We start from the raw sequence: 14,691 nt of genomic DNA, 5'->3' as shown, positions 1-14,691 counted from the left end.
CCAAGGTCACAGCCGGGATGGGACCTATCTGAAAAAGTGGCCCGTAGGAACCCACCTATACTAAATGGAAAAGGGGGACCTGAAGAGTTGGAAAACTGGGTTGGGGAATTTGATAAGCTTTTCTTCACCCTAACCTGTCCTGACGAGAAAACAGTGCCCTTAGCTAGTTACTATCTGCAGGGGGATGCCCATTTCTGGTGGACCCAGGCTAAGGACAACCTTCTCAGCCAACCGGGTTTCGGGTGGGAAACTTTTAAAAAGGCCCTAAGAGACAAGTACTACCCTCCGTATCTTAAGAAACAAAAAGCCCAAGAGTTTATGATGCTGGAGCAAGGGACCATGTCGGTAGAGGAATATTACCGAAAATTATTGAACTGATGAGGTTTGCCCCAGAGATTGCCCCTACTGAGGAGGCTAAAGCCTCACGTTTTGAATTGGGACTTACCCTTGACCTGCAGGGTAGACTGGGGGGAGATACATTCACCTCTCTGGACCATGTGTTTGGCAAAGCTGCCCACCTTTATGCTATCAGGAAAAGGGAGGAAGGGGGTAAGCTGGGCGAGAAACGTAAGGATAACCCAAACCCTGAGGGTCAAAAGTTTGAGAAAAAGCACAACGGGAACCAGAATAATCAAAACCCTCAGAGAAATTTTGGTAAGGGACCCAATAATAACCCTAATCCCAACAACAACAACCGCAACAATAACACCAATAACCGCAGACCTGAGCGTGTATATCGGTGTAGAAAGTGCCCGAACAACCATCCTGGTAAGGATTGTGAGGGTAACAAGGTTGAATGCCGGGAATGTGGGAAGATGGGGCATAGAGCCTATGAATGCTATTCGAAAAACAAGCTAAACCCCAATGGCCAAAGGAAGGGGAACTATGGGGACAAGCCCCGAAACGGAAATGGTAACGGGAATGGTAACGGGGGAGGTAATTACAATGGGAATTCTAACTATTCCAAGCCCGCTACCAACAACCAGCAACCAAGTCTCTAATGCTAACAATGCAACTAGTTCCCAAGATAAGGGCAAAGGGAAGCTGTACATGATGACGGCTAGTGAAGAAGAGGCTCGTAGAGACGTTGTCACGGGTACATTTTCTATCAACTCCACTCCTGTTAAAGTTTTATTTGATTCTGGAGCATCCTTGTCATTTATTGCCCATGCAACTGTTAGAAATTTAACATTGGTCGAGTCTGAGTCGATTTCTATGCCTATAGTCATTCCATCTGGGGAGACTGTTAATTGTTCTAAAAGATTCCTAAAAGTGCCATTAAAGATAGGTGAGGGATACTTTCCCTCTGATCTGATAGAGTTTAACTTATCAAACCTAGATATCATTCTGGGGATGGATTGGCTTGGGAAGTACAGGCTAAGATAGATTGCGATGCGCAAAAAGTGGAACTAAAGGACCCTTCGGGGAAAAGAGTGTCATATAGGAGGATACCTCGAGAACCAGGAATTAAAGTTATCAATGCGTTACAACTTAAGAACTACGTAGACAAGGGTTGGCCCCTATTTATGTGTTCAGTGAGAAGAGTGGAGGATGATCCGTTAAGGCCTGAAGATGTGCCCATAGTCCGAGAATTCCAGGATGTCTTTCCTGAGGAAATACCTGGTATGCCTCCAAGGAGAGATGTAGAGTTCACCGTTGACCTAGTACCTGGGACTGGACCCATTTCGAAAGCCCCGTATCGGATGGCTCCGGCAGAAATGAATGAGTTAAAGAACCAGTTAGAGGAACTTCTAGAAAAGGGTATATTAGACCTAGCATGTCGCCATGGGGAGCACCCGTCTATTTGTGAAAAAGAAGGATGGTAGCTTGAGGTTATGTATAGACTACCGGGAGTTGAACAATGTCACTGTGAAAAACAAGTATCCATTACCTAGGATTGATGATTTGTTCGACCAACTTCAGGGTGCGGGGATGTTCTCCAAAATTGACTTAAGGTCTGGTTACCATCAGTTGAGGATTGTTGATCATGATATACCTAAGACTGCCTTTCGAACCAGATATGGCCACTATGAGTTTACGGTTATGCCTTTTGGGTTAACCAATGCACCTGCAGTTTTCATGGACCTTATGAATAGAATTTTCCGACCCTACCTAGACAAATTCGTCGTAGTGTTCATAGACGATATCCTGATCTATTCTAAGAACAAGGAGGAACATGAGGATCATTTGAGGGTCATTTTGCAGACACTTAGGGACAACCAACTTTATGCAAAGTTTTCGAAATGTGAATTTTGGTTGGAAAGAGTGTCATTTTTGGGTCATTTTATCTCTAAGGAGGGTGTATCAGTCGATCCTGCGAAAATCAAAGCCGTGAGTGAATGGCCTACTCCAAAGAATGTCACGGATATACGAAGTTTCTTGGGTTTAGCCGGTTACTATAGGAGATTTGTGAAAGACTTCTCCAAAATAGCAAAACCTATGACAAACCTGATGAAGAAGGATTGTAGGTTTACCTGGAATGAGGACAGTGAGAAGGCCTTCCAAACACTCAAAGAGAATTAACCTCAGCCCCTGTCCTAACCTTGCCTAATGGGAACGAAGGATATGATGTGTATAGTGATGCATCCAAAAATGGGTTGGGTTGTGTTCTGATGCAAAACGGGAAAGTTATAGCTTATGCGTCCCGACAGTTGAAGCCATATGAAGTCAATTACCCAACACATGACCTAGAATGGCCGCCATAGTATTTGCACTCAAAATCTGGAGACACTACCTCTATGGGGTAACCTGCCGTATCTTCACCGATCACAAAAGCCTTAAATATATCTTCACCCAGAAAGACCTCAACATGAGGCAGCGCAGATGGTTAGAGCTCATCAAGGACTATGACTTAGACATCCAATACCATGAGGGTAAAGCCAACGTTGTTGCTGATGCGTTAAGTCGCAAGTCTAGCCATAGCCTGAATACATTAGTCGTTGCCGACAAACTTTGTGAGGAATTCTCTAGACTTCAGATAGAAGTTGTTCATGAAGGGGAGGTAGAAAGATTGCTGAGTGCCCTAACCATCGAACCTAACTTCCTAGAAGAGATAAGGGCGAGTCAACCTGGGGATGTGAAACTTGAGCGAGTCAAGGCAAAGCTTAAGGAGGGCAAAGCAGAGGGGTTTGCGATCCATGAGGATGGGAGCATACGATATAAGGGTAGGTGGTGCGTGCCACAAAAGTGTGAAGAGCTGAAACAAAAGATAATGAGCGAGGGTCATAACACGACGTATTCTGTCCACCCAGGGGGAGATAAGTTGTATAAGGACCTCAAGAAGATGTTTTGGTGGCCTGGTATGAAGAGAGCAGTAGCTGAGTTTGTTTCCAAATGCTTAACATGCCAGAAAGTCAAAAGTGAACACAAGAGACCTCAGGGAAAGATTCAACCCTTAGAATTCCGACATGGAAATGGGACTCGATTCCATGGACTTCGTTGTCGCCTTACCTAGGAGTGGGGAGGCAATAATACCATTTGGGTGATAGTGGATAGACTAACCAAGACAGCAAGGTTCATACCTATGAAAGATACGTGGAGTATGGAAGCCTTAGCCAAGGCTTATGTGAAAAATGTCATTCGATTGCATGGAGTACCCACAAGTATAGTATCAGATCGAGACTCTCGATTCCTGTCGAATTTCTGGAAAAAGGTCCAGGAAGCATTTGGTAGTGAGCTATTAATGAGTACAGCCTTTCACCCAGCTACCGATGGTCAAACAGAACGAACTATTCAGACCTTAGAGGACATGTTGCGAGCATGTGCTTTAGAATACCAAGGGTCATGGGAAGACCATTTGGACCTCATAGAATTCTCATACAACAACAGCTACCATGCTAGTATTAAGATGGCACCATTTGAAGCGTTGTACGGGAGAAAGTGTCGTAGCCCTTTGTGTTGGAACGACATCAGTGAGACAGTTAGTGTTAGGACCTGATATGATTCAAGAGACGATGGATCAAGTGCGAGTCATTCAAGAAAAGATTAAGACTGCACAGGACAGGCAAAAATCCTATGCGGACCAGAAGCGAAGGGACGAAAATTTCGAAGTTGGGGAAAAAGTGTTGCTTAAGGTGTCCCCAATGAAAGGAGTGATGCGATTCGGGAAAAAGGGGAAGCTAAGCCCTAAGTTCATAAGCCCTATGAGATACTGGCGAGGGTAGGGAAAGTTGCTTTCGCTATTATTTCCCAACGACTAGAAAGGGTCCATAACGTGTTTCACGTATCCCAACTCCGGAGATACGTACCTGATGCGTCACATGTCCTTGAACCTGAAAACGTAGAGATAGACGAAACTTTGTCCTATGAGGAGAAACCTGTCCAGATCCTAGACCGCAAAGTGCGAAGTACGAGGAATAAGGACGTCAGAATTGTCAAGGTGTTGTGGAGAAATCAAACTACCGAGGAAGCCACATGGGAAGCCGAAGATGCAATGCGTCTGAAGTACCCTGAGCTTTTCCAAGAGGTACGTGAGTTACGGGGACGTAACTTTTCTTTTAAGGGGGGAAGAATGCGATAGAATTTCGCGCTTTCACCCTAAAGTATGTTAATTATGTTGATTATGTTAGTTATATGCTAGTTATGTGTGAAAACTGCTTATCTATTGTGTGAACGTTAGAAAACGCTTGTGAAATTTGGGACTTAGAAGTGCAAAAGATCGTCGTTAAGACGGGCTACCTCAAAGTTTCGGGACGAAACTTCTTTTAAGGGGGGAAGCCTGTAATACTCCGTATTTTTAATACTAATTAATTAAGAAAATATAAAAGAATTAATAAAAAGGTATTTTTAATTTATTTACAAATTAATAGGAATAAATTATTAGTAATATGAATTTGTTAGGAATTTTCGGAGTTTTAAAAGAATAACCTAATCTTCACTTGACCTAGGATGACTATCTTTTGAAGGGAGTATAAAAGAAAAGGAAGGGAATTTCAGAAACCCTAAACCTTCTCCTTCTCCTCTCCCAGCCGACTTCCTTTCACTCTCTCCCTCAGCGATTTTTCATATCTTCTTCTCTCTTTTCGAATTTCTTCTTCTCTCTCTCAGATCTTCTCTCTCTCGGGTTTCTCTCACTGCCTTTCTTCGTTGGCTTCGTTGCGAAACATTCCGACGAAGGCTGCGCGTGGTTGGCTCGAAGGTTTTGTGCGGTTCGAGAGTTGGTGCGAGCGACGAGGTGGTTCGAGCGCGCGAGGGTTGGTGCTGCGCGTAGTTTGGCTCGAGGTTTGTGCGATTTAAGGCGAGGTTTCGGTGCGGCGTGTCGAAGGTTGTGCGGGTGTGTCGAGGCTTTCGTCCGCGGGTTCGTGCGGCGTGTGTGTGGTTCGAGTGCTGCGAGGGGGTCGCGGTGTTCGAGGGTTGTGCGCGAGGAACCGGGGTCGCGTGTGTGAGTTTGGACAGCAGAGGCCACCGGAGTTCCGTCGCCGGAATCTTTGTGCCGGCGAAAGTCAGTGGTATAATTTTGTACTTAATTTAGTATGTCAGTTTATTAATTATTCTTATATTTACTGTTTTCGTAGTTAAGAAAGGTTTGTAATTTATAATTAATAATTAGAGTGTTTAGTAATTTATTAGATTGTTAACTAGTTAAGTTATTGTTCTGTTTTAAGTATTAATTCTGATTAGGTTTGTAATTGGAATAAGTTGAAAGTAGGAAAAGTGTGTCTTATTATTAGTTACAGTTATTATTGTTTCAAGAGTAACCTGTTTCATGAAATCTGACTGTGGACGTATGACTCACCCTTTGGACATGGAAGTTACCTCTTGGACATATGACTTGCTCTTGGACATATGACTTACCTTTTGGACATATGACTTGACTTTTGGACATAAGACAGGCTGGACTTATGACATTTTGGATTGGTAAATTAGTGGGCTAATGTTACTAAATAACTTAGTTACTCACTAATTCTGACTTCTAAAAGACGTTAAATTCACTAGATTAGAATTATAACGAAAGTTCTGGAATAAGGTTTTAACTATTGCGCAATTCGAATCGTTAGATCGTTATGGTCTTAGTACGTAGTAGTTGTTAGAGTTATCAAGGACGTAACACTAAAAGCTTTGTTTTAACGATTTAGGTCCCAATTTCATAAGCGGCTCGTTCTATTAAGTCAGCGAAAATTCTCGTTACAAGGTACGTACGCGTACCAGTTTACTTTCAAAGCTTAGTATCATGTTTAGGTTACAATTCATGTTATTGGAACCTAGTACCATGATAGGGAACATTTGATTGTGATTGTCTGGTTAGACGTTATAACGTGAAATCAATATGATGCATTGAAATATGTTGCATTGAAATGCGAAGTTCTATCGTAGTGTAACATCAGCATTATTAATCTGATCTATAGAGTAACAAGAGTGTTACTAGGGATAAGATTGAGTTTGGTAATTAAGAGAGTATGTAAATGACTCCTTAAAGTTATAAAAGAATGATTGGTAATAAAAGAAGATTATGGCGATACTTGTAGTGGACTCCCTACAAGTATAGAACAATGGGGGGAGTGTAGGACTTGTCCTACACTCCTACGCAGGCCTACTGTGACGACAGTAGTGTCCTTATATTTTGATAACTCAAGTAGGCGGAAGGTTCCGTTCGATCTTGGGGTATGCATACTAAGGTGATGGTGTGAGACGGAACAAAACCGTATTTGCATTTCATCTAATAGACCAAGTCGTCTATTAAGGATTCAGTAGCCCGTATGATTCTAGTAAGATGACGGTGCCCGTTCGATGCCAAATAATGAAAGATTAAAGGATGTGAGATAACGTAGGTTCATATAACAGTTGTAATGTATGCATCATTTATGTTCATATAGTTTCAATGGTTCATTACGTACTCAGCATAGCTGACTCTGTGTGTTTATTAGTGTTGTTGTCCTGTGATGAACTATTGATACTTCAATGGGGAGCAGACTAGGTGAGCTGGTGCTGCTGCATGACATCAAGCATATGGGGGCTAGACTGTAGTTTGAAGTTAACTTTTGGTTTGATCATTAATGAATTTTATAGAACATTGTTACATGGTTTGAGTTTGAATAAAGAGGGGTCATCTATGATTCCCGAGTTGTAATTACATTTTTTATTCCGCTGCAATTTGGTTTTGAGACAATGAATTTGAGTTACCGTTTTTTCTAATTATGCCTTGCGTTCCATCGCGGCAGTAACACTCCCAAAGTCGATGCGACGTAGCTTTAGACGTGTATGGATTTTGGGGGTGTTACACCCTCGCCCTTACAGCACACTCGCACAACCCTCGATGCTACGCTCGCACAACACTCGAACACGAACCTCATCGCAAACGCTCGCACTCCCTCACTCGCACCTTCGAACACCACACAGAACAAACCTCGTCTCCGTAGACGAGATTCCGAGGAGGCGACGAGGGAGAAAGATAGAGAAGAGAGAGAACAACGAGGGAGAGGAGAGAGAATTGGAGAGAGGGAGAAAAGGGACCGTTGAGAGAGAAAAGAGAGAGAGTTAGGGTTTTATGAAATTCTTTTCTGATTTTTTTATTTTATTCTCTCTATTTATAGTGTGGCATATTTAGGTCTAACTAAACTCGGTTTAATCTTTTAAAATTCCAAAATTAACTAAACCGAACCATAATATTATTATCCAATTATTATTATTTTGTAAATAATACTAAAATTATCTATTAATTATATTCTTTATATTTTCGTAATTATAAAGAATTAGCTCAAAAAATACGGAGTATTATAGTGACGAGAATAGTTGTAGACTTTAGACTTGTGCACGTCTAGAGTTGGATAGTGGGAGTTGGAGTTATGGTGAGCGTGCCATGGCTTTTTCTAGGAGATGGATTGATCCAAATTCCTCTTTTATTTCAAATGTTCATCGATATCGCAGGTCAGTCTGGAATACGTGGTAGCTCCCGTATTTCGTCTTCATAATGAAGGCATTGTTGGTAGGACAACTCAGGTCCAATAGCTATTCCATTTGAATAATAAAAAGATGTTTAAAGTTTAGTTCAGTAAAAGTTATCTGCTGAATGTTATATGATTATATTATTATTTATCCCTGCATGTTGTTATTAGTATCATGTTATGAATGCTTATATTCTAGTATATAGTACTCAACTTTGCTGATTACGTGCTTTATTTGTGTGTGTGATCATGGCTTTGCCTTATTGATCCTATGATGATCCATTTTGGTGAGCAGTTTCAGTATAGCATTGACATTATAGGTTCGCAGATGTGCATCATTGGGAATCTGGAGAGAATGTGTAACTAGAATACTTTAATTTTTCTGTATTTATAAGAACATATGTTATTAAGTTTGGTTGAATAGACTCATTTAGGTTGTTTGAGTTCTAAGTACTTATTCATTTGTTTATTTATTTACTTATAATAAAGTTAAAGATTAGTCATTTGTTTTTCCGCTGCAAAATTCTGAATAAGCCGATACGTTTATCACACGGGCCATAATGCTTTGGTAATTCTCTAAGTTTTTATATTATAAAGGTTGTTCTGAAAAGAGAGAATTATCGGGGTGTTACATCACATCCATCACCTTAGTATGCATACCCCACGGAACCTTCCGCCTACTTGAGTTATCAAAATTTATAAGGACTACTGTCGTCACAGTAGGCCTGCGTAGGAGTGTAGAGTAAGTCCCACACTCCCCCAATTGTTCATCAATTGTAGGGAGTCCAACTACAATTTTATTGCCATAATTCATTCTTAATATTGTCCATTCATACCACAATAACAACATAGAGTCGTTTAACATGTTTTCTTAGATAAGTACTCAAATCTTTTCTCTTGTAACACTCTTGTTACACCATGGATCAAATAATACAAATCCAATGCTCATATTCATAATACGATAGAATTACGCATTACAATGCCATATATCGATTTCCAATCATAAACATGTTACCAAACAATCTCAACAATCAAAATCGTTCCCTATCATGATTCTAGGTTCCGATGAAATAAATCACAACCTAATCATAATACTAGTACTTGCAACTAAACTGGTACACGTACGTACCTTCTGACGGAAAATTTTCGCTGTCTTAGGCAAACGTTCTGCTTATGAAATTGGGACCTAAACGATTAAGGAAGTACTTCACTGCTACGTCCTTGATAATATTATCAACTAATACGTGACTAACTATATCGACTTAGTAATTCGAAGTATAAACAATAGCTAATCTCATTGTTTATTAACTTCCTTTTCTTTCGTACTCTATTGAGCTTAGCGTCTTTTAAGAGTCACTGTTAGTGGGCCAAACTGATTTTAGTTAGTTTAATAATCCAAACCTTTACCAAGTCCATTCAAGTCTTATGTCCAATACTCCTAAAATCAGGTTTGAATAGCAAAGGTCATTATAACTTTCCATCTAAAATCAATAAACTACTTTCTTTACTTCACACCTTACTTAATTACAACACATTAAATTAGATTTACAACCTAAATCAGATTAATAACTTAAACTAATCATACAACTTAATTAATTTATAATTTACTCAAATTACAAATTAATCAACTTACAACTTAAAATAATATAAAACAGAATGTACAATATTAAAACTAATATATAATATATACTATACATATTAGATTTTTTTTTAATACCGCAAAACTCGTCGGTGATAATCACCGGCAACGAAGTCCCGCGACGACTAGCCGCGCACCACCACACTCGCGCAACGCTCGAACCACTCGAGGTCTAGCCCTCGCCTTCTCGCACAGCAACACACACACCAACACTCGTCTTCGGCTCTTCGTACGACCTACTCAAACTGTATTATTATTATTCTATTATTAGTTTTTTGTAATTAATACTAAAAAAACTTTCAATTATATTCTTTATATTTTCTTATTTATAAAGAAATAACTCCAAAAATACGGAGTATTACACCAAGTGTATAACTATTCCTAAAATTATACTACTTGACGTTTAATAATCCGTCGAACTAATATTGAAATTTGACTTCCGCTAATAATCCAATATCTTAATCATATAATCAATTGGCCAAATAAATTACATGAAAACAAACCAAGATTATCAAATTGCAATTATAATAAATCAAACCCAAACATCAAATTCAATTCATTGATAGAAATATAAAAGACTGCATCCCTAACCTATAACATATAAATTTAGAAAGACATAATAACTAATCAATCCAATTGAATTACAATGGAAAATCATTACTGGACATAGTAATTTAACAAGTTTATCAATTGATTAAAAGTTGAGTAGAGAAACATAAGAAACTCCCAACACAATGGATGGATTTGCCAGATACAACTCGTGCAATCTCCTCTTGCGTCTCTGGTCTCCGTTGTCCTCTTGCGTCCTTCTTCTGATGCTGATATGGATGCAAAGGCACTTGTTAACCATGAGCCTATTGACTTGATCATGGATACTTTAGGGTTTCAAATCAAAAACAAGAACCAAGTCTTAGCTTGTGTGCTAACATGGGACCTAGAGGTTGGCGTGGAAAGGAGTGAAGAGGAGTCCTAGTCCTGTTAGGATTACTCCTTGCTTGCTACATAGAATCCTAGTTCTGTTAGGATTGCTATGTTTATCTTTATGTTTTAATGTTTTAAAAAGATAAACATGTGACTTGTACATATTATCTTTAGGAGTCTAATTAGGAGTCTAAAGTAAAGTAGGAGTAGGATAAGTTTATGTTTTCCTAGTTAGAATAGCATAAGTTGTACCCTATATAAGGGAGGCGTTTTCTTTCAATAAAGACTTAGAGATTTTTTGTGTTTAAACTTATTCTTGATTGTGTGCTTATTTGCTTACAATTGAAACCATTAATAACTTTTCAGGAGTGATAAGTTCTTAGTGTTAAACATCTTAATTCCAGGAGTGGTTTAAGAGTGTTTAGAGTTTTTATTCAAGGTTCAGGAGTGTTCTTGAATAAATCCATATCCTTGTTCGAGTTCTTTACTTGTTTGTTCGAAGTTCTTGCAGTTCATATCTTCAAGATTCATATTCATACTTGATTATTAGACTTCTTGGTTTAGTAATCATATCAAGTGGTATCAGTTTTCCAAGGAGGAGAGGATAGAAAGGATTCTCATATCAAGAAAGAAAGAAAGAAAGGTTCGAACATTGCAAGATTTGATCTTTGGTTACCAAGAACCAATCTTGACACTTCAAGATTGTCACGATAAGGTTCAAGAAGAGGTAGGCCATTCAAGATTCTACTTTGTACATCCAAGATTGCATCAAGATCCAATCTTTAGGATCAAGAAAGGTGTAGGAGGTACTTGGAGACACCTTAACTATGGCGTCCGAGATGGACAAGCTAACTATGGCTATGAGTGAGTTAGCTCGTGCTCAAACTGAGGCAAGCAACCATTCCAAGAGGATATACGCACGCCTAGATGCTATGGCCGACATAATCAACAAGAGACTCAATCCCAATAGTGCGTCGTATATAGGCATACATTCGGAAGATGAAGGGGGTGAAGGTGATTCAAGACCACCCAAGAACGCCTATCCAGATGATAAAGGATTGTAGCTTGAGGATTACACTAGTGAAGGCAAGCCTGAGGACTTGTTGGAGTGGATTCGCCAACTAGAGAAAGTAAGTGAGTATAGGGGTCTTGATGATCGAAAGAAGTTCAAAGTTGCTGCCATAAGGCTCACGAAATATGCTGGGATTTGGCTTGAAGGATTGCACGCAGAAATAGCCAAGAAAAACAAACCCAAGCTATGTAGTTGGGAGAAGTTGAAGGGGAAGCTTAAAGATAAGTTTTTGCTGGATGATTATGAGCAAAGGCAGTTCATAAGGCTTACATCAATAAGCCAAGGTAGCCTAAGTGTACATGAGTACACTATGGAGTTTGAGAAGCTAGGCCTTATATGTGATATAGAGGAGAAAGAGAAGCACAAAACAGCAAGGTACATTAAAGGGTTGAATAGAAACATAGCTAAGAGAGTTGAAGTTTCTTCTTACCATACTTTTGAGGATGTGACTAAGTTAGCTATGAAGTTTGAAGAGCATGACAAGGAAGAAAAACCTAAGGGAACATACACACCTAGGTATGACCCTAATTCAAAAGGAAAAGCTACTACTTCCTATACAAGGTGGTCCGAAAACCGTAAACCTAACATGACACCTAAGGAAGACACTACTATGGAAAAACCTAAAGTATAGTGGTCGTGCCTAAGGAGAAGTTTGAGGAATTGAGAAAATGTTTCAAGTGTCAAGGAAGAGGACACATAGCAAGCAATTGTCCTACCAAGAAAGCCCTTACCATGAGGGAATACTTAGCCTTGCAAGAAGAAGAAGAGAAGTATGAGTTCATCCCTGAAGAGGAGCAAAGCATGGGAGAAGATGATGAAGAAGAGGATGCTTTTGCAGAAGATGATTCAAGGCTTATTGGAGTGGTTAGGCGCACCTTACATGTGGATCACACACCTAACATGGCACAAAGGGAGAATCTTTTCCATACTAGATGCAAGGTAGGTGAGTATACTTGTAATGTAATAATAGATAGTGGTTCTTGCACTAATGTTATTGCAGCTGAAGTGGTGTCTAAACTCAATCTCATCACAAGGGCACACCCTAAACCCTACAAATTGAGTTGGTTGGATGATAACACTGGCATGAGAGTGAAGAACCAAGCCCTTATTTCATTCTCTATTGGAAGCTATAAAGATGAGCTATGGTGTGATGTATTACCTATGAGTGCATGCCATCTTCTACTTGGAAGACCATGGCGATTTGATAGGAAGGTTATTCATGAAGGGGACACCAATGTCTATTCTGTATTGGTTGGTTCAAAAAGGGTTAGATTACATCCTCTAAACCCTACTCAAGTGGCACCTAAACAACAACCTAAGACACCAAGTTACTTTCTAAATGCAAAAGAGTTCGAGCATGAAGTAGAGAAAGGATGTTATGCTTATGCTTTGGTTGTGAGGCAAGTGACTACAAGTATCAAGGTTAACAATGATCAACTTGAAACTTTGATGCATGAATTCAAAGATGTTTTTCCGGAGGAGTTACCACAAGGACTTCCACCTTTAAGAGGGATAGAACATGCTATTGATCTTGTTCCTGGCGCACATTACCTAACAAACCTGCTTATAGATGTGATCTAGTGGCTTCTAAGGAGTTGCAACGACAAATAGAAGAGCTAATTGAAAGAGGTTATGTAAGGGAAAGTATGAGTCCATGTGATGTGCCAGCTTTGTTAGTTCCTAAGAAAGATGGAACATGGAGGATGTGCATAGATAGTAGAGCAGTAAACAACATAACAGTGAAATATAGGTTTCCTATGCCTAGATTGGAGGATATGTTGGATGAATTACATGGTGCTTCAATCTTTTCTAAGATTGATCTTCGAAGTGGTTATCATCAAATGAGGATTAGGGAAGGAGATGAATGGAAAACAGCCTTCAAGACCAAGCAAGGGTTGTATGAGTGGATGGTCATGCCCTTTGGCTTATGCAATGCGCCTAGTTCCTTTATGAGGCTAATGAATGAGGTACTTCGTCCTTTCCTTAATAAATTTGTGGTTGTTTATTTGGATGATATACTAATCTATAGCAAGAGTGTGGAAGAACATTTGGCTCACTTGCGCCAACTCTTCATAAAACAAGGGAACAAAAACTTTATGGAAAACTAGAGAAGTGTGAGTTCCTTGTAAACAAAGTGGCGTTTTTAGGGTACATTGTGTCAAAAGAAGGAGTACATGTTGATCCTGATAAAGTGAAAATTTCAACTTGGATAACACCTAAGAATGTATCTAAATGTCGAAGCTTTCATGGTTTGGCATCCTTTTATAGAAGGTTCATTAGAAACTTTTCTTCTATCATGGCACCTATCACAGAATTAATGAAGAAAGGAGAGTTTACTTGGACTTCCTTAGCACAACAAGCATTTGAAGATATAAAAGGTAAACTATGTTGTGCACCTGTTTTAGCATTACCTAATTTCCATAAACTATTTGAGGTGGAATGTGATGCAAGTGGAGTAGGGATTGGAGCTGTTCTATTGCAAGAAAAGAGGCCAATTTCATACTTTAGTGAGAAATTGAGTGGAGCTAAACTCAATTATTCTAACTATGATAGAGAATTTTATGCCATTGTTCGTGCATTAGATCATTGGTCACATTATCTTAGACCAAAACCTTTCATACTTCATTCTGATCATGAAGCATTAAAGTACATTCATGGACAACAAAAGCTCAATCATAGACATGCTAAGTGGGTGGAGTTTCTTCAATCATTCACATTTTCTTCAAAGTATAAAGAAGGTAAGACAAACATAGTAGCAGATGCATTGTCTAGGCGTTCCTATTTGTTAACTATTGTGGATGCACAAGTCCTAGGGTTCGAGCATCTAAAGGAGTTATACAATGAAGATGTGGATTTCAAGGAGAAAATGGTTCGACAAGAAGGTCCTTCTGTGTTACATGAAGGTTTTCTTTTCAAAGGAAACAAGTTATGTGTGCCTAAGTGTGGTGTGAGAAGGCTTCTAGTTAGGGAGGTTCATAGTGGAGGAGTTGCTGGAAATTTTGGATTGAAAAAGACTCTTGATACATTACAAGAAAACTTCTATTGGCCACACATGGTAAAAGATGTTCACTTGGTGGTTACACATTGTGCTACTTGCCAAAAGTCTAAGAGTACTTTCCATAAAGGACTCTATACACCTTTGCCAGTTCCTCATCAACCATGGGATAGTGTGAGTATGG

The 14,691-nt window shown here is 39.5% G+C and overlaps 1 protein-coding gene across 1 annotated transcript; it reads left to right on the top strand.

Annotated features, from left to right (window-relative positions):
- The first annotated feature begins 373 nt into the window (after nucleotides 1-373).
- LOC130591954 (uncharacterized) lies at nucleotides 374-7,054 on the top strand. Its single transcript, XM_057395971.1, has 2 exons — nucleotides 374-1,096; nucleotides 6,909-7,054. The coding sequence occupies exon 1, from the start codon at nucleotides 378-380 to the stop codon at nucleotides 999-1,001; it is 624 nt and encodes a 207-aa protein (XP_057251954.1). The 5' UTR covers nucleotides 374-377; the 3' UTR covers nucleotides 1,002-1,096; nucleotides 6,909-7,054.
- The last annotated feature ends 7,637 nt before the right edge of the window (nucleotides 7,055-14,691 follow it).

The sequence above is a fragment of the Beta vulgaris genome, chromosome 6 (genome assembly GCF_026745355.1).
Source record: "Beta vulgaris subsp. vulgaris cultivar EL10 chromosome 6, EL10.2, whole genome shotgun sequence".
Lineage (NCBI taxonomy): Eukaryota > Viridiplantae > Streptophyta > Magnoliopsida > Caryophyllales > Amaranthaceae > Beta > Beta vulgaris.
Note: the sequence above shows the minus strand (reverse complement) of the source record. Positions and strands in the feature narration are given on the sequence as shown.

Coding starts and splice junctions, on each gene's coding strand:
- LOC130591954 (XM_057395971.1), top strand. CDS start 378: ATGAGGTTTGCCCCAGAGATTGCCCCTACTGAGGAGGCTAAAGCCTCA.